This window comes from Tyto alba, unplaced genomic scaffold (assembly GCF_018691265.1).
Source record: "Tyto alba isolate M040663 unplaced genomic scaffold, T.alba_DEE_v4.0 Super-Scaffold_21, whole genome shotgun sequence".
Taxonomy (NCBI): Eukaryota; Metazoa; Chordata; class Aves; order Strigiformes; family Tytonidae; genus Tyto; species Tyto alba.
Window position 1 is genome coordinate 16,030,953 of NW_024881295.1, and position 20,290 is coordinate 16,051,242.

At 47.0% G+C, this 20,290-nt stretch overlaps 1 protein-coding gene across 6 annotated transcripts in view; it reads right to left on the minus strand.

The window, feature by feature from the left end:
• The window catches only part of CACNA1C (calcium voltage-gated channel subunit alpha1 C), a 498,678-nt gene that overhangs the window by 16,927 nt on the left and 461,461 nt on the right, over window positions 1-20,290 (minus strand). For 4 of the 6 annotated variants that reach the window (XM_042795184.1, XM_032986290.2, XM_032986291.2 and 1 more), the window contains 10 exons: window positions 17,959-18,087; window positions 14,309-14,374; window positions 10,961-11,052; window positions 9,977-10,142; window positions 8,959-9,086; window positions 7,211-7,307; window positions 5,404-5,506; window positions 3,643-3,744; window positions 2,063-2,190; window positions 800-934 (listed from right to left, as the gene is read on the minus strand). In XM_042795184.1, coding sequence (XP_042651118.1) covers window positions 800-934; window positions 2,063-2,190; window positions 3,643-3,744; window positions 5,404-5,506; window positions 7,211-7,307; window positions 8,959-9,086; window positions 9,977-10,142; window positions 10,961-11,052; window positions 14,309-14,374; window positions 17,959-18,087 — 1,146 coding nt within the window. Of the gene's footprint in view, window positions 1-799; window positions 950-2,062; window positions 2,191-3,642; window positions 3,745-5,403; window positions 5,507-7,210; window positions 7,308-8,958; window positions 9,087-9,976; window positions 10,143-10,960; window positions 11,053-14,308; window positions 14,375-17,958; window positions 18,088-20,290 lie in introns of all 6 variants that reach the window. The other 2 variants (XM_032986289.2, XM_042795182.1) reach the window with 1 other exon arrangement.

Sequence of the window (20,290 nt, forward strand, 5' to 3'; positions counted from 1 at the left end):
CATGCTTTAGTTTTCTAAGATATTTCAGAGGACCGGCCAGGTGCATAAGTGAGGCAGAGGTGTCTCTACATCTCCCACCGTTCTTGAGAGTGCAGGACTGGGTAGGGATGCAAGAACCAGGTAACTGCTCTCTGGTTTTCACAGTACAGTTGCAAAGCAACATTTAGACATGAGAGGGAATTTGAGAAGATCACCAGAAACTATTAATCACCTGGAGGAACAAATAAAGGAAGATTTAATGAGCCAGTTATGTACTGTTTAGATGATGAGTAATGAAAGGGACTGACAGCATCTTTCTGTAAGGAAGGAGGAAAATGCCAAAGGAGAGGAAATATTACCAGGAGACAATTACAAGAAATAAGAATGAAAAAGAAAAGATTTAGGTAACTTGCTCAGAAAATTTCCTCCTTCCATAGGAGCTCTACTGGATTTTGGTGTTCTTTTTGGAAGGATGCTACTTGTGCCACTGAAAGGAGAAGTGAACAAAACACTGAAGTGTGCCTGGCTGCTGCTCTGCAGACTGTAAGATGGCTGAACTGATTTGTTCTTCAGACCCTTTGGCCAATCTCATTCTGATTTTACTTAGGTTTTATGAGGGAAACTTCCACTGAGAGGAAAAGGGGATAAAAACTGTGCAAAGATCTCAGGACCTGGCACCCTGAGCCTACCACTCTGTTTTCTAGTAGGGTCTAGAGAACAAGGAGGGCCCAGCTGAAACACAGAGTGCATGAAAGAGAATGTAGCACTCTGAGCTCAGCTACTGGTCTAGCCTCAGCTTGCAAACTTGTTCAGCACCTACCCGGAAGATATCATCTTCAGAGGCAGCAGAAACAGCTTCTTTCATGGCCTTATCCAGCTCTTCTTCAGCTGTCAGGTCTCCAGAAATTGCTCTTCGGATCTCTGGCCCAATGTCATGAAGTGTACGAAGACCAGCCTGCAAAACAGCAAACTATAGAGCTTCATATCTCCGAGTGGGTATATGAGAAATAAACGCAGTGTTATTTCTTCCTAAGCACTGTGATGTCCTTTTACTTAATATAGCATCCCCATCTCCAAGAAAAACACCAACAAATTCTGTTCTTTCATCTCCAGCTTAGAGAGGGAGAAACTCTTAGCAATCCAACCCAGGAATGTTTGTTGCTAGTCCCCTGGCTTCATCACAACAGGACATAGACATAAACCCACAGGCTTGACTAAGCAAGTCTGCATGCTTTCAACTTTGGGTTCTCAGATCCACAACCAGAAGCCCTAGAGCAGCCACAGTTCCAGCTGAACCATGTACTCAGTGCCTCTGAAAGTCTCTTCTTGTTAATCAGCAGCTTAAATATTTAATAGCTAAACTTCTGGCATCTGGACCTGGACAGTCCTCAAACCCCTGTCTGACTGGAATCTATTCCAGGGAGGTAAGCTGTGGGTATGCCGAGACCTCAGTCTTTATCTGTGCCTGCATCACAGCACTTTTTAGCTTGCTGGAACTCCAGAGACACCCTTCTTCCTTAATGGATGCTTGAGGGACATAAATGGTGCTGTTTGTCAATGGGACTTTCTCATTCTTTCACACAGCTTGGTAATCCACCTGGTGAACATGTAGCACAGTGGTGAACAGATCCCAGGTCTTAAGAGCCTGATGCCACATCTGTTGGATGGCCTTGGTATCCAGGAATACTTTTTGCTTTTTAACTGATTTTGCCTCTTAGCCACACGCTCTCCCTGACCCTGCTAACAGTGACTTCCCCCAGAAAGGGTAGAACAAATGTGGTAATAAGCAAATGTCTGCTGGGCACTTCATACCTGTTCTCTAAAAGGAATCCAGATTTCAAATATTACTAGCAGATTGATAAACTGTGGATATACCTCACTTGTGCCTTCTAACTGCAGAGCTAAGAGATGTGGCCTGTGGTACATACATGTTTATCCAAAAGGACTGATGTGGTAATTCAAGGGGTCTACAATTTTCTTTCCAGTGGGGAGAGCCCACTACAAGCCCCAGAATGGTTGAGAGGGAAGTGGGGTCAAATGCCTCTATTGTACCACCCCTGTCCGTCCTGTGCCCGCTTGTCACCTGCAAGGAGAGTGCGTTGCGCTGTGAGGGCTTGCCCACCAATCCCTGTTCTTTACGTTTCTTGAACTTTCGGAAATACTCCTGAATCAGGAAGGTGGCATAGAACTTCCCGACGGTCACCTCATCATCTGCAAAGGGGCATTAAAAAAAAAAATAAATTGAATAAGCAACTGATTTTAAACAGTGTATTTGCTAATGTGATCCTTGCAATTCACAGCAGAAGCACTAGGCCCTGCAGTACATCTCTGCTTTTTATGGCATCAGGATGCAGGGCTGAAGGAATGAATTGCTCCACAGCCAGAGCTTGCTGGAGGTAGTCAGGAGGAGAAGTGCACGTGGCATTTGGATAGACTGGCCCTGCTGGCAGAGAACCCCTATAGCTATGCACCTCTGGACGTACGTTGTTTATGGTGAAGTGCCTCTAACCTTTGCAGTCTTTGGTATTGGTTTACCACATACGATCTTGCTATAGCAGCAGCCTCCCAGTCTGGATCATGCTGCTCTGCCTTGTGATAGCCTGGGGTAATACATACTCAGAGTCTGGGCTCACCAACAGCATCTGACTGACCATCCATCCCAAATCTGATCTGGCCCTTCTCTGCACTGAAATTCTGTCTGGTTGTGCCTAGCATAAGTGTGAGTGAAACAAAACAATCACCTCTCCCCAGAAATGCAGTCATTGCTGTAGTCTCACTCAATACAAACTGTCAGTCAGCCAAAATGTGCACTAATTTTTTTAGTTTCCAGGTAACTCTCCTCCCTTCTCCAAAACCACTGGAAATTTTATGAGACATGGTACACTGACTTCAGGGCAGGCTCAGCAAGGTTCAGGATCTGGCTGCAACTGTTGACTAACTGCCAAGTGCTGTTTTGTGCTATGGCCTCTGGAGACACCTGGAAGGTCAGTGAAGGCCACACTGGATGACCATGTACTTGGGGTCCCAAGGACCCTAGCAAAGGAGGTGCCCAGAAGCCTGGTAATTACAGCCTACCAGGGATGCTGCATAGACATCCACAGCAATCTGTCACACCAGTTCAGACTGTCTGAGGAATGTCCCCAGGTACACGAGTCTTTGACAGGTATCACAGCAGAAAGCAGTTATGCGAGTAAAAAAGAGTTATATGCCATAGTGAAAGTAGTTTTGCTAAATATGAAGGGGTTATGAGATGGGGCTGCATCCTTAACTTGAGTGTAAATCCATATCTCTTATGCAGTCAGATAAAGTCCATATCATCCTCCCTGGAGCTACTTAGCTCTGCCTGCTTCCTTTGCCCCTAGCAGGCACCAGGTAATGTCCAGGGGAGCAAATACCTACAATCAAATTGGGGCAGGATCTAGGAATAGAGGTTTCTAACTCCTACTTATGCACCTTTTCTTCCTTCCCTGATTTCTCAGCAGTAAGAACAGGATATTCATGTTAGTGCAGGCAGAAACAGATCTCAGCCTGATGAAATACAGGTAACAGCTCGTAGAAGAAAGCTAGTCCCCCATATTCCACCTGATGATCACGAGGTGCAGTAGGACATGTCAGGTGGGGAAAAAGACAGATTCAGAGACTGGGACAAGATCCTGCACTCACCACCTGCGGGGGGCACCACCTGGTCCAGCAGCTTCATACTGGTGCGCTTCCAGATTTTCTTAATTATTGCTCTCAGCTCTTCGTTGGCTTGCTCCAGGTTACCTGCAGGGTGAGAAACATCAGAGACAGGAATTAAGTGGACCCTGCAGAGGAGCAATTTCATGTCTGGCATGGCAATCTTAGGAGGAAAATACCAGAGCTTTTTCAGTAGTGGAAAGTTGCTCTGACCACTGCTAAAGCTCCCTCACAAGAAGAAACCTTCTTCTGAAACATGCATAGTTATTTTAAGGTAGGAAGATAACTGTGTTACTGACTGGTAGTCTGCAACAGCCAGAAACAACAGAATCATGGTGCTACTTCATCCCCAAAAGCAACAATCTCATCTAACACTTCAAATTTTAATTGAGATCCAGCAAAGGCTGAATACGATGAGAACAGAGGTCAGTTAATGGGAAACTACAGCTTGGGGAACACAAATAGTTGGTGGTAAAGATGCATCTAGAAATCTGAAGACCTGGGCCTGCTTGCAGCAATTCCCAAGAATTATCTGTTGCAATCCCTGCCTCCCAGCAAATATCAAGTTCTTCACACGGTGCCAAGAGCCTGCCTTGGAGAGTCTGTGCAGTGCTCTGGCAAGGCACTACAGACATGCGCAAGGCTTTCACTATCCAACGCAGAGGCCTGTCCCAGGATACTTGTGTCTGTTCTCTGAAGAACAGCATAGGCAACAATGAGCCTTTTACATAACTGTCTCTACTCAGATTTTACATGTTCCTCCAAGGGGCTCTGAGCTAAACAAGACATTAATCAAACCACACTACCCTTTTGAGAATGAGTGAAGCAGGTTCGGTTTATAGCCTTTCCTTCCAGATACCCATTTCCTCCCAAACAACTCACCTTCAGTTTTATTTCTTGATTTATGTACATTCAAACCCCTTATAACTGAAGCTCTCTTATCTTTCTAGGTGTACAAAACCCACTATCTTGTCCTCCTAAAGGTGCTGTTCCTGAAGCTGTTCTTACTGCTCCCCAGCATCAAGGCTCCTCCGTGTGCTGCACAGGGCTCTGCACAGCAGTAGTTCTCTTAATAGGATGCAGTGGAAGTGGAGGCACTAAGTAACTTGCTGAGGATGAAACAGGTGGACAACATCAACAGCAGAAATCTGACTCAGGAGGGCTGGGCTAGTTCCCAACTCCCACCCTAATCACTTACAAGATTCTGCTAAGGCAAGAAAGAAAGCAAGCAGTTTGAGACTTTAGGTGGTTTCCCAGGAATTCACTGGCAACGACTCTGAGAGTTTGAGGCTAAGCCGGACAAGAAAAGGGAATCCTTTTTAGGAATTTAGGAAAATTCTGTTTAGCGCAACATTCAAGGCCTTAATATAATTTTAAAATTTTTACTTTTTTTTGGCTCAGCTGGGGGTACAATCCTAGCACAGTAAGATAGGGTTCTGCTGGTCTCTGCTTTCCCAAGCCCGAAATGTAATGCAGTCACTCCTGAGGCAGAGGTGTTTAGCTATGAATCACAGACCTACGTGCTCTTTTAGAGCATCTCATTAATATGTGAGTCCAGGTTTTGACTCAGGACCAGTATCTTTCATTACAGCAGGTGACAGAGTGCAACAAAGGGGACAAGATTTCCCCAACTATAGCTGCTGGCCTATGCAAAGCTATTAACAGTCCAGCTATGCCAGCTCAGGACACTTTGGTGTGAACACCACTCAGCTACCTTCAAACCCTTGCAGTCAGCAGGCTTCTTACCTTCTGTCTTGATCCTCAGTGCTGTTCTGACCAATGCAAAGAGCGTGGCATTGAACATGACAGTCCCATCACTGTTCAGTGGCATATTCATGGAGACAAGGCGCTGTGGGGTAAGGAGAAGAAAGAGAACAATTGTATTGCCAACACATGAACTGCAGCATGCTCTTTCTTCCTGGTGCCCTCCAGACCTGCCATCCCTCTTACGTGAGCATCCATGGCCTGTGGAATTAGTTACACAATTATAAAAGTACTTGTCATATCCACTGATGGTCCCAACCATTGGTGTGTTTGCCTGAAGGTCTCTCTCTCATTGCTAGATACCCTGTTTTCTTCAGTGTGGCTGTCACTTTCCAAACTTTGGTTTCCCCAGTGGCCAGTGGACATTTGCCCACAGTGTATTACATGGACAGAGATTTGTTCCAGTCCCCAAACCATTTGGCTTTTAAATGACATCTTTTTTTTTCTTATCAAGAGCAAACTGATTTCTTTATACTTCATGAGGCACTTGCAAATTCACCTGCACTAAAGCTGTGCCTGGTGCAAACATACAGAAACAGAGAGCCAGAATCTTTATTTTTAGGTGACAGGCTTGAAGAAAGGGGATTAGTCAAACCTGAAAGCTGGTCTGCTTTATTCAACTATTCCCCCTCTCCCTGTTAAAACAAGGCTGTGTCTGCCCTGCAATAATTCTTTAAAGCCAGACAGGACAGAGAGTGAGTGCCAAGTACTGTTGCAGCTGCAGGGTAAACTTCAGTGAGACTGACATATATCTCAGACAGATGTAACAGAGTCACCAGATCATACGTCCTTACTTCTGTCTCAGGAGGTAAGAGACACCAGGGACCTGATTTGATCTCTTATGCTTTCAGCGGTTGATTTGTTTGAGCTCTGTCTTCTGCCACTTTCATGCAACAGGTCTGGTTCAGTACCAAATCGGAGGAAAGAGTGTCATCCCCCATCACTGCCACTGCAATCATAGACTGGAGGGTTTGAACCAGATCAAAACAACCAACAATCACTAGACAGCAGACTGAAGGGGATTGGCAGTAGGCCACAGAAGTAATATTCCTGTGTACAGGCCCCAGGCTTTGTATTTTGCTGAGACTGACATAAATACAAGTGTCACATACAAACTCTGGGACTTGCGAGGAGATGAACAAAGAACTTCAAGTGAATGAAGCATAAAGGTTATAAACATATCATTATTCACTAGAGAGAGTCCTTTTTCATTGCTGGAGTATCACAACCAAATAAATGAGTAGATATTTTCACATAAAATCTGTCCTTGCCCTTTGTGTATTTTAATACCACACTCACCTTGCTGTTTTGTATCCATCAGTTATTTAAGCAAGAATGAGAGATAACACTAGGTTTGTGGTGCACTGCTTAGTCCAAAGAAAATCTGAGAGATATTTTTACTTGCCCTATTACTTCTGACTGTCCTAATCTCTCTTGGGATGTGTTTGATACTGCAAACATATGTATGGTTGATTCAGCACCGGGTATTTGAGGGCTGTAGGTAGCATGGATGCTCTCTCCCAGCTAGGGAGAGGGCCGGCAGTGCGCTGATGTCCCTGACTAGCTGACACCCTGCCTGGGGGTGACCCCCCAGCCCTCACCTAGGTTGTCACCACCCAGAGAAGCTGGGGAGGGGCGCAGGATGGCCAGGGGATCAGGGGGGTCGGTTCAAACATGTTCTGTTGCCGCGGTGGGCTGTGCGGCAGGCAGGGTTATCTAGAAACTGCCGCTGCTGGCTCTTTAGGTGCTGTGGCTCCCAAGCCTTTCCCCGAGCTGCAGTGTGCCTTACTTTGCAAGCCACCCGGTGAGGGCAGAGCTTCCCGAAGCCCAGGGGGGGCTGAATCCGCCGGAGCAGTGTCACCACGTCCAAGTGTTTGATCCGTCCCCTAGAGAAGAAAGCAGAGTGAGGGTTGCATCCTCACCACAGGGCAACCTGCTGATCTGCCTGCTGAGTGCAGGTGCAGCTAGAAGCGTCACCAAGATCTCTCCAGCCCCATGCTGCCATGTAGCCTGGGCATAGCTTCAGGTATTATTTCACGCCTCTTGCACTGGGTTCATTCCTCAGGATTTGCCCAGCACTCGTATAACTCATACTAGTACAGAAAACCCAGCTGTCCGTCATACACAAGTCAATACTTGCAAGAATTGACTTCACTGTTTTGAATGCTGCCATCTCTTAGTGTACGAATGGACAATTTGGGGTTGTCCCCCCACCACTGACCTGCTCAAAATCTATGGCTGCTTGTTTACTTGTTAGTCTTAGGGCTATAGCAGGCACAGAGGTGCAAGGGGTCTCTTTTCTCCTGGTGCTTTACGTTCCATATAAATAGCCCCAAGCCACTGTCTATTGATACTTGTTTATGCTCTGGCCTGTCACTGGGGCCTGTGTAAAACAAAGTGCTGAACTTCCTCCACAGCTGCAGGTGGGTTTCTTTTAAGATACGTAAATGGCATCTGAAAAGACAAATTCTCTTGTGGAGGGAGGAAAGCTACCAGAGCCAGAGGTGGGGCTTCAAGCATGGGACATGGATGGGGAAGATGGAAAAAAATGCCTTCTATTTACAGATGGGAAGGCACAGGATGTCATCTGGACTGAGCAGCTATCTATTATATGGCTTCAGCCACAACAGTCTTGCCTTCAAACAAGCACAAATAGTAGCATCTGTTTTGTTAACAAACAGTGTATTTATTAGAATTCTGTGTTTATCTCCTACCCATATCAAAAGACTCTCTGGAAAGTCACCATGGATGGGAAGAAGGGTTTCAATTTACCTATCACTCTGATAATGTGACATGGTCTCACATATTGCAGAACCTGAGCCCAAATTAATCTTGACATTATGTCTCCTAAAGAGATGTGCTTTTAGTTTATGCCAGGATTTCTTTCCACAGTTTTTGCACTACGAAGGGGGCTTTGCAATTACAATTGTCAACTGTACTGTAATGCCACAGGGATCTAAATGCACTTTAAGCCTAAGCATGTGCCAAACAGAGCATATAATACTGAATGTCGGTTAAGCCCTTGTGTGAATTGTTCTTGTGTAACTTTAAATCCCTGCAAGTCTGCTGATGTGAATAACCTTGTAGACAACGTAACGCAGCCACGTAAAGGTGCAGGTTGTGATGGGCCTATATGACATATGACAAACGGAGATTTAAGCACAGCAGCTGTACTCTGAGTAGAAGAGTCACAGCTCAACATCCCTAACACACGCAACAATAAACCAACCCTCCAACCTCCTTTCCTTAATCTCCTGCTGCCCCTCCCTAAACAGTCTGTATCTCCTTCCAGCTGAAAGTGAAGCAGTGTCCTGCCAGGTAACAATACAACCTAAATGGTGAGATTTTTGTGTATCACAGCATTGCTGGCTTATGGATTCACTGCCAGATACCTTGTGGAGGTTTTTAGGATTTTTACAGAAAAAAAAAAAGTGTTCCTGCAGGAGGAACATGGCACTTACTGCTCTGGGTCTAGAGAACAGAAAATAATGGGCCTGTTCTCCCAAGAAGCTCTGATATCGATGCTGGGTTACTTACTTGGCTTCCGGGTCATACTCTGCCCAGATCCTTTTAAACTCATCCAAGTGGTGTGGTCCTAAAATGGACCAGTCCCGTGTCAGGTAATCAAAGTTATCCATTATAACAGCTACAAAAAGATTGATGATCTGCAAACAAGGACAGAGATGATTTTTTGGATGAGGCAGGTAACAGTAGACTTTACTGGGTTCTCCATTTAAGGTTTGGATTTGGATTTACAAAACTAGGAAGCCATTAGGGGTTGATTCTCTGTTCCCCCCTAGTTTAAATGGAAAGATCCCAGAGGTGGGTTATTCTCAGCTGGTCACATTTTTCTCTTCCCTACTCAATGGATGAGGCCCAAGTTTGCTGAATGCTTAGACAGGCTGTGATGGTTTTTTATTTACCTGTGTCTTTGACCAGCAGAACGGGATAGTGGTGGGAGAACCTGGGATTTGTCCTCTATAGGCAGTGGGGCTGAGATAAAAGTCATTTCTTCTGGCCCAAGACCAAAACTTTGAAAATGTTGCTGCTGTTCCCTGGGAGAGATTTTGCGCACTGACGCCAGCTGCAGAGCGTGTGCTGTCGCTCTGAGCAATGCCGCATTGCCAACATGGAGCAGATGCAAGTGGGATATGTGTATTCTCACAGTCATTGCTGCTGGCAGGGGAGAAAAAACCTGCTCAGCAGCCAGAAGGAAGGTAGGAGGGAAGGTGGGAAGTGTGGCTGAGGCGTTGCTAGCCTCAGCACAGCCCACAACACACTAATTTGGTTTTCTCATTGAGGGGGAGGCGGGAAGAGCGCTCCTTTGCTGTGCACAAAGGATTGGGATTGGAAGCAGAGCATCCCCCAGAGCTGGAGGGAAGTGGGAATGGCAGTGACCAAGAGGATTTTTTCACCAAAAGGGTGCTGCTGGGAAAGACCCCATGGGGAGATTTCCCCTCTTTGAGATAATTCTTCTGCTGTGCAGGGCTGATGTCTGGGGAGGAAGGGGCTCAGTCTGGCAGAGGGCAGGTTTCAGTTCCTGGGGCAGACTCACCAGGAAGGCACAGAGCATGTAGAAGCTGATGAAATAGAAGACGGCGAAGCTGCTGCCACAGGAGTGATCGGCTTCCGTGGAGTTGGCTGGCTCTGACTCTGGGTCGCACTTCTTGTCTGGGAGACATGCCAGCATGATTTCCTGCCAGGCCTCACCGGTGGCACACCTGGGCATGGCAAAGGGCAAAGGCAGACAGCAGTGACCTTCGATGTGACAAGGACTGGCACATTAGCAACCTGTTCCTGCTCCCATGAACATTAATGGAAATTTTGTCACTGAGGTCAATTAAAAGCAAGTTAGGCTGATGACTGGGCTTTGACATACACTGGCATACCCTGCTCCTCTTTTTGGCTTTGTTGCCACCGTCAGCGTGTTGTTCCTGACTGGCTTTGGCTAATCTGGGTACGGGGCTGTCATGCTCCAACCAGCCAGAGTCATCGAGACGTGTGTGACATGACTATGGATTACATGAAAAAAGTCCTTGAAAATAAGGAGACAGTGTTGAATTTGTGCCAACTCCCCACCCTTTCAGCACCCTTCCCCGGCCCTGGCACACCTGGCCACAGCTGGAGCAGAATGATGTGCTAAGCTGAGCTGGCCATGGTCATGCCAAAACATGAGTGGGAGTTCATGTCCTTTTCCCTGCTAAAATAAGCTGGAAGTCATACTGGCTAGATTTGAACGAAAGGAGGAGTTTGTGATGCATATCAACACTTGAGAGCATGGAAAACTGGCTACCTTCCTTCTGAGTAGGAGGACTTGCCTCCCGCCCCAGCGCTGAGTGTTGGCCAGTGTCAGCTGGCAGTGTACGAGGCTTAACGGACTGGTTGTTTCATCTGACGTAACTCCTAGGCTCCCCCGCTAAGGGACAACATGTTTCTACTCACCTCGTGAGCATGACACAGTAGAAGGAGATAAACTGTGCCCGAGAGCAGAGGAATCATGCTCCCAGACTGCCACAATCCAGAGCTGTCAGACACCCACCTGAAAAGCAGCAGCACTGCCTGGGGGAAGGTCTGGAAGTTGTTGTTGCGGTTGATTTCTGTGGTATCGTTCAGCGCAATTTTACCAAACACCTGGCAGAAAGCAGAGGTCTTTTCAGGTTAGTCCTGCAAAATCCCCAAACCTCTTGTCACCTGCAGCTCTTGGCCTCACCCTGACTCTGATATTTAACAGAAACTGCTCTTCTCTTAAAAAATCATTTCCACAGGTCTTTCATATTTGCTGTTGCTGCCCTTGCTTGTGCTTTATCACCAGAAAAGCACTCATATTGTAACAAGAGGCCTCTTTTGTTAAAACAAGACATCTTTCCTTATTTCATATACTGTGGATACGTGGTACTGGGCCTTTCTTTAACAGACACTCATATGGGGAGGGGGTCCAGCTGAAAGAAATCAATAACACAGAAGTAAAGGCTCCTTCCTTCATTGCTTATCTCTCTTCACCAGGACGAAATGATAGCAAAAGACCAGCAGATGCAAAGCTTTGAGCTTCCAACTCTGTGGGGTGCCTTGAAACAATGTAAAGCACGTTGCCTTGGATCTGGAGATTGTCCAAATGCCTGCCCTTCTAGTAGGCACACTTGTCACCAGCAGGTGTTTCAGGCCCTTCCCCCCGAACGCAGCAGTGTGAAGATAAGGACTAGATTTGCCCACACAAGGATGGCTTACAGATTCTTTCCATGTTCAACCAACCATTGCAGCACCAACTAGTCCATGCAGCCACACAGCATGAAGCCTGAAACCATCACCAAACCTTAGTAGGGGCCTGGCCTTGGATGTGAAGTCCCCAGTGCAGGAGAGTTTCAGGCTTCTTTGAAACAGTCTTCTATAGCTTTGGTACTTTTGGGCACCAGGACTGAGAGCTTAACAAACCTTGCCTGGCAGAAAGGTCTTTGCACAGCGTAGTCAGTCAGGACTATTTATTCCCCATCAATAGCAACAGGACAGAGATCTCAAGGACCAAAGGGCTGTAATCTCGTAGCCAAAAGAAGCAGCAGGAACAGAGCAGCTCCGAGGGAACATGGAGCTTCTTTTCAAGCAAATGTCACCAATAATTAACACCCCAGGAGAAACAATGACACGGAGAGAAGCGCGGGGGCAATGGCAGGGAGGCCATGCCAGGTGGGAGGAGGGCCTGTACACGGCAGGCTTTCTGCAGTGGTTCCTCATGGATGTGTGGGCCTTGCCCAGCCCCGACCGCCCCCAGGCCCCGGCAGGCAGTGACAGCCCCAGCTGCACTGAGGAGGGGCCGGAGGACAGTTTAGATGCTCAGAGGCAGTTTGAGCTGAGGCAGCCCATGTTTTTCATTTCAGACAAGTGTAGGCAAGGGAACTTCCCGTGCTGGAAGTCCGATTTTCCTTTGAACCCTGCAGCTGCCCTCACATACGAGGTGCTGGCGGCAGCTACGATGAGTGCTTTGCATTCAGCGCCTACGAGGAGCTGTAGGTAGAGGTTCCTCTCTCTCACGGCCTCTCCAGTCTGTGCCTCCTGGGCCATGACATGAGTGGCTTCATCCATCAGCATCAATTTGGGTTTTTCCACTTAAGCACATCAGGTAGCGAGGCTTGAATGTTGTTACGCTCCAAGTCAGGGCGGTAGATGAGATAAAGTGGTAGGTCTCCTTTATGTGGGAAATTCTTATATTTTCATCAGATCTGTTACATCTAGTCTTTCAAGGTAGCTGCTTAATGGAGTGAGGAAGGATTTTCCTTCCTACATGTCCCTATGTATGAGGGAACTCTATGTGTCAGCAGATTCAAGAGAGCAGCACACAAAATGTCTGCGATGCTAATTGGACAAAAAGCAATGATAATAGGTCTGTGGGCTCTAAGCAATAAGGGAAAATGAGAAAAGTTGGTTTTCTTATTGAAAAATAAGAGGGCAAGAAGTGATCTAGTAATCTAGATCAATATGAAAGATGGATGTATGATCTTTAGGCTGCTGAGATGATTTTAACATAAGCTTGAACATAAGCCAAGGCTTAAATAGCCAACTTAGAACTAGCTGACAGAAAAAAGAATATAATTACAGAATAAAATATCTATCCCTGGTGGTGCCCATCTGTAGACCCCCAGCTGCGTGGGTGCTTGGAAGCCATTTTTAATGCTACGTGTAGCTTCATAACACTAGTGTAATAGTCTCAAGTGATTTTCTGTATAGCACAGGTAATCCTGTAAGATCTTGGCCATTTGAGCTTGTTAGGTATTAAAGGCAAAACTGTCCAGTTTACAGTATGAGCCTAGTAGACTAAATGACAGCTGTAATTACTGGGGGCAATTGAGATAACCTGTAATAATTGAAGAAAAGATTAATTTAATTTTTTAAACTGGGGCAAGGTAGATGGAGTCTATGAAAAGATGTGATTATAATAACAGGAAACAAATTAAAACAAGGTCACAGAGGTAAGATCAATTTTCTTACAAATTCTGTCAGCATTGTGAAACCAAGAAGCTTGTCATGTTTGGAGACCTCTGGAAGCAATTATACCATGCTTTTCTATACTTTGGTCTCTGGTTCCAGATGGTTGACTTGTCTGAGATCTTTGATTAACACCAAAGTGGAAAGTAAAACTTAGTTTGAAAAGCAGCACAGCAAATGAGGCTGGGACTGTCACAGACTGTGCCAGTATCACATTCTTTCTTCAGTGGTCTGTATGCAACATCAGTTCCTTGCACAGCTGAATGCTCAGGCGGGTTCCAAGATCATTTTGCAAACTGAGCGGGATATTGTATTGATGCAGCTTCCTGAAGAACTGGCACAAACACAGCGTGTCAGTATGCTGGGTCTGATCCCATGTTTACCTTCACAGGTGTAAATCAAAAGCTGCTCTTTACAACTCAGTGGAAGTTATACCAGTGTGAAAGTGATATGAGAGAAAAATTGGGTTTGTTCAGTGCAGCACGGCCATAAGCCCACTGAAACAACTATTTTGAACCAATGACCAAGGCAGTAAATCTCCTCTGACACCGCTGCTAGGTTGCTAGGTATTCCTTTGAGAGTGTGGAGGCCAGGCATGGTCCTTTTACTGTTTGTATATTGCATTCTGCCTTTAAATGTGTTGGGGTTTCTTGTTTGGTTGGTTGTGTTTTTTTTTTTTTTTTTTTTTTTTTTTTTTTTTTTTTTTTTTTTTTTTTCCTGGAGTGTGTTGTGCTCCCGTTGGAAGTGCACAGGCAATGTTTTACAGCCAAGGTTAGCTGACATCTTACCTTAGTGGTCAAAAACATTCTTGCAAGGCCCTACAACCACCCATTGATCTAGTTACTTTATAAGTCAGTTCCCAAAACTCTAACAGGAGAAGACAGACACAGTTGAGCTCTTTAGCATCACTTACCTGCATCCCGATCACGGCGTAGATGAAGAACAACATCACTATTAAAAGAGCCACATAGGGGAGAGCCTAGAAATGGAGAGAAAAAAAAAAAAAAAAAAAAAAAAAAAAAAAAAAAAAAAAAAAAAAGAGAGCACTGTGTCTCCACCGAGCCCACTGGAGCCTGGTTCATACTCCCGGCTCTGGCAAACTGGGCAGAGGCTGGCCCCAACCGTGGAGTCTGTAATTTGGCAAGGTAGCCACTAGATGCCTCTACAGGCCCACATTTGCTTGCCCTCCCAGCCACCACACTGCTGCCGCCCAGCTCAGGCAGGCTCTGACTCCGCTCCCACTCGTGACGGTGTAGCTCTGCTGCCTTCAAGTCAGTCCTGCCCTTGACGGAGTGAGGAAAGCGAGGGCAAAACGAGTGACTGCAGTGCTATACCAAAAGGAGAAAACTCTCATAACCAGTATTATTCTGGCACTAAGGGCAGTGTGCAGCATCAGCTTTGTTCCCTGTTCAGTGTTAGGTGTGTCCGATGGTGTCAGCAATGCACGAAGTGTCTGTGATCAGCTGCTGAAGAGGAAATGCAGAGCCCTGATACGCAGAGCTGCCTCATAAGGAAGAGGCCAGCGCAATCAGCAAAGTGTTGAGTGCTATTGGTTTCCTCCGCCACAAGCAGGAATCGAGGGTACAGCTCAGGACCTCACAGGCTCAGGCTTTTGAGGAGGAATTTTCTACTCTGTTGCTTTTGAAAAATATAGTGCTCAGACCAGAGATTTCCAGACCTTACTTCAGAGGCAATGGGTGGACACATGCTGAAAATGTGAGTACAGCTCCTGATTGGGATTTTGAACACCCAGCCTCACAGAGTATAAAAAGCCTACAACATTTTTTTTTTTTTTTTTTTAAGATAAGATTATTTACACATTTTAAGTTTATGCCTAAATTCAACAGGGCTACATCCTTTAGGAAAAATTGAGGAAAAATTTTCACTGACCACTATGGGGATTTGACTAAGATCTGCAGAAATCATCTCAAATAGACCTGAATATTAAAATGGCAAAAATTCAAACCTTTGAACAATGTCTGTTAATCATCATCTTGAGGCTCAGGGGCAGATTCCTCTGTGTTTTGCGGGGTCAGACAAATCTATATGGTTACCCCACAAGGTTAGTGGAGATACACCAAGCTCCAAACATTTTGCAACGATCTAGTTGGGACTTGATACACACAAGACCCAAGAAGAGATCCTGGGATAGTGTCCAGACAGGACCTGAGGTGCATAACCTTACCAGTTCTTCTGTCTTTCAAATGGGAGTGGGAAAAGTGTCCTCACTCCTGGCCATCTGGCCCTCCACTTTCTTTCCATGTTCTTCTGCTCAACCCACTCCTCTCCACTGACGCACCTTCCTACTCATCTCTGCTCCTTATTCCCCACGGCTCCTTCAGTTCCCCACCTCTCGTATTCCACTCTTCTGGCTCCAACTTCCTCCACCTCCATCTTTCCCCGGGTTTACCACTTTGTCCTTGCAATTCCCACGGCCTTGCCTTGCCCTCAGCACCCCTTTCACTTCCTACTCCTCCCACTCGTCAGCCTGGGCTCTGTCGCTATCTCTGCAGGCGGAAACCCCACTGAGCATTTTCCCACCACACACTCCTCTGACCAGTGCCTCAGCCTGTACGCAAGCACTGCACGCCATGCGCAGGGCACATGGCAGTGATGGTGGGATCTGAACTCCAGCATGAGTTTTCTGCTTATTAGGCTGCCCTGTGTGAGCAGAGACGCTTCCTGGAAGCATGTGGGGACACAGAGGAGAGCCCATGCCAGGCAAAGTCTGCAGGGATCCCAGATTTTGACAGTGGGAGTGGCTGAGTTAAGAGCTCTGCACAGTGGCTATTCTTAGCTATCAAAGGAGCCTCACAGTAGTTGCAAGAGGAGGAGCTCTGAGCAGCCAAGGGCTTTCAAGGGAAAAGGCACTTGCTTGCAGTGCTTTTTTTTTTTTTTTTTTTTTTTTTTTCCCTGCTGTGGAAGATACCTCCCTTGATACTTTCTCCCATCACCCTACAACCCTGCCTAAAAGTGACTCTCCAATCAAAGAGGTCTGAAGGTCACTGGAGGGAAGTACCAGGCACTCCCTTTCCCATCCATTTCATCCCCTCCAGCCAAGAGCCATGGCAAGTTGAGCTCAGAATAAGAGTGAGCTATTGCTAAAGAGTCTGGAGGGGCACAAGGTCAAGGGGAGGAGAAGCAGGAACTGGAAAGTGTGACTGTCCCCTGCATCAGGGCTGGCTGAGCTGTGCTGAGGGAATCTCATTCCTATTCATGCAGACAAAATGGTTCCCACTGGAGCTGCTCAAATAACAACCTGGAAGTTAGCAACTGTGTAAGCAATGGAAAAAGTCACTTGTGGTACGGATGTCTCGGAATACTGCTGTGCAGTATTAGTTCCTCTGGCAGTCAAGGACTGTGCAAAATGAGAGTCCTTTGCATGAGCTTGGTGGTCTGGCTACTGAGACCACCTGAGAGTTGCACTGGAAAAAGTCCAGATTGATCTGTGGTATACACATGTGCTACTTCTGCTGTCAGAGACAGAAGTCATGGGGATCCACAGCACTGCAGGCTTTGGTCCCAGCTTGTGTTATAGCTGGTGAGGTTTAAGTTTTAAAGTGCAGGTCAGCTCCTTTCCCATTTGAGCTGACACAAATGCTGTTGACCATTTAAAATCTCAGTCTGAGGGATATATGATTGCTGTTTCAAGACCTGTGTGTTGCACAAGTTACTCTTTCATGCTCTTGTCTAGTGGTGCGTCCTGCATCTTTCCTCATGTTTAGACCACCATTTGTATTCCTGTGCTGTCTTTCCCTGACACTTCCTCTGGACCTGCCCCAGCTAACATCCAGGTTGTGCTGGCCCATTAAATCCACGTCAAGTACTTGTAAAATGCAGGAATATATGCTATGCTTCATCTCTAACTCCCATTTTTCTATACATGGCTCGGTTAGGGGCTGGTTTGGAAGCAGTTTTTCTAGCAAATAGCTGTCTCTTGGTGTTTGTTTTCCCTCAAAGGTGATGATTTTCATGCGGTCTGGTCTCCTTTGCCTTTCTCTATCTACTCTGCTATTTTACCTACCACTGAAATGCAATCTGCCTCCAGGGCAAATGCAGCAGCAATTTAATAACTTGGCATCATGACCAGGGCCAAAAGTGTGGGGCCAAAAAGGTGAAATTCTTCCTGGATGAAAGCATAGGGGCCACACACCTCTAATACTCACTGGAAATCCTCAAAACAAGGCTTAAGGAAAACTTAATTGAGACCCAGGCCTTCCCCAAAGCTGTGTATTTCGCTTAAAGTAACAGATATGAAATACAGCTAAAATAGAAAAAAAAGAAAGACGAAATCGAAGGGTTACAGACAGGCAGTAATTGAGTTGAACTGAACTGTCAAGGCTGTTCAGGAAGGTCTCAAGCAATTACTCATGCTTTAAAGATGAAACTTATACCCAGGCAGTCATCCCCTGCGAGCCCCATTTACTTGACTCTCATTCGTGCCATGTGTCACTGGTGTGCACGGCCTTTGAGCTTGGCACTTGGGTGAAACCCCTCCCCGAGAGGCCACCAAGGGGAAATAAAAAGGAGTTAGGTCTTACTTAAAGATAAGTGAAGGAATACCTGGAAGGACTTGATGAAGGTCCAAAGCAGCGTCCGGATGCCCTCCCCTCGGCTCAGGAGCTTCACGAGACGCATCACGCGGAATAGTCGGAAGAAGGTGATTGAGATGCGAGAGTTTTCCTCTGCGTTCTGGAAGCCATTGGCACAGAGGCAGGAGTTACAACAGCACGGGAGGAACAGGGGCCCTGGGCCACAGAGGATGCTACGCCGAGAGCTCACTGCACTGTTCCTCGTCCTGGTACCGCTCCCTGGGCTTGCACTGCCCCGGCACCCCAGGGATGGGCCGAGGCCAGTCAAGCCTGCCCTCCCTCCCATGGTGGTGAGGCTACGCTGTGGGGGCTCCTGAGGCCATCAGCCTCTCCCTTCAGGTTGCCTGGACTTTTGGGGATTAGGGATATGTTATGCTATAAACCCCTCCATTACGTCTCCTCCTCATACTGGAAAGATGCAATTCTCCTCTGACATTGTTCTGGAGGAGAAAGACACCTTCTCTTTTGACCTGCCTCGGATGTTTTACCCCAGCGAGTGCCTCAGCCAGCGGTTCTGGTGAATCTGGTGTCGGGCATCGGCCGCACGCCGCTTGCTCTGCTGGGAGACAGCAGCAGGTCCCAGGTCTGCTCTGGGGTGCAAGACCCCGGTGGGGTGGGGGGGGTCACGGTGTGGCCTGGCCCCTGCCCAGCTGCAGCCACCGCTGGCACCGCTGGCAGCCTCGCTGCCCCTGCACGGCTCTGGCCATGCTTCTGGGGGACAGGCCGTGGTTGCTTGCTCCCGCTGCTCTGTATTCGGGCCTTTTGCATTTCTCATGACCCCTTTGTATTTCCCACAGTCTGCGCACTGACTTTTTTTTTTTTTTTTTTTTTTTTTAAAAAGCATTTTATTTTGGCTTCACTGCTACTGTTCAAGCGTGCAGTATTTTAAAATAGTCTTTCTTCTGGCCTGTTTTTTTCTCACAGCAACTGCTTTGTCCCTAAGCATTTTCCCCTGGGCCTGTAACCAGCTCTGACGTTCCTCAGCCTTCACATGTGTGAAGGCAACATCCATCTGAGCACTGACATGGCAGCAGGCTCACCTGGGCCTTGGCAGACAGCCGCTGCATAGCTCGAGGGGAGGCGAGGTGCAGAAAATGCCATGTTTCCCAGTTCGTTAACCCCTTAAAATACCGTGCAAAGCCTGTGGAGCTGGCAATTTCCACTAGCAGCACTGTGGGAATGTGACCTCCTGTCACAGGGGGAGATAACACTGTCACCCTGCCACTTGACCTGTCGTGAAGCAAAGAAGTGCACAGAAACCCCCTCTCTGTCCCCGCCCAGGCTGAAAAGACTGCAGTTTGAGTCTGAACGCCACCAAAAGAGCAACATTTAGGAGGAAGAAACAGTGCAGATCACCCCCGCTGTTAACTACTCACCACTGTGTAAACCAAGAGAGAACAGACCCTTTGGATTTCCTGTCACTGGGCAGTGAAAACAGCAGCTGCTTGCCTGTCTGCTCCTGATAAAACCCAAGGCACAGGAACTGCCTGGACATACGTTCCTGGAATTAAATGTCCAGATGAGGATGTGTACCTGTGCGCTGTGTATGCTCCTGTTTCCAACCCAGGATGAGTGAACTGGTGCTCAGCTCCTGCAGCCATGAGGGCACGGAGGGGCCATAGCTGTTTGTTAACATGTGTGAATCTGGCTCACACAGCAAGTGCAGTGCTAAATGTGCAACATTTCAGGATTGCACCCCAGCTGCAGTTTGTCTGTCTGGGGTGAATCACCGGTGGATATTTTGGGTAGCTTCTGCCAGTCTGCAGCAAAGGATGATGCTTGCTGCTTGTGCAGTAACTGAGTGAAAAAGATTAGGGGAACAGTCTGTATCCAGGAAAAGCCTGAGTGCTCCCTACATCTCACATCACTCTCGCTTTCTGACTTGGACAACAGGCTGGGGGTTTCAGTGAATTGGAAGGAATTGCTCTGAGGTGGAGGGAATGTGACCTCCAAGAAATCAAAAATCATGGCACTCAATAGTCTCAGCACTACAGTCTCAGAAGGCTAACTATAAGGTCACCCACCTCTCCAGATCCTACAGAAGTCCTATGGCCTCCCTTCCACTTTCTCTAAGCAGCTAAACTCCAATATCACCTAAAAGAGAGTCAAGGTCCAAATTTTAAAAAGTTGTGTGGACAGCAGTACTGCTGGGGTTGTGACTGAAAAAGAAAGAAAGAATGTGTTTTCTTATTCTACCTCCTGCTGCTCTTGTCAGCTTGGCCCTTTGGATGGCAGCAGGTTTGGGCATGGGTCTGGACAGAGGTTTTAGCATTCCTTTGTCTTTCCTTGCTGAGAGGAGGCAG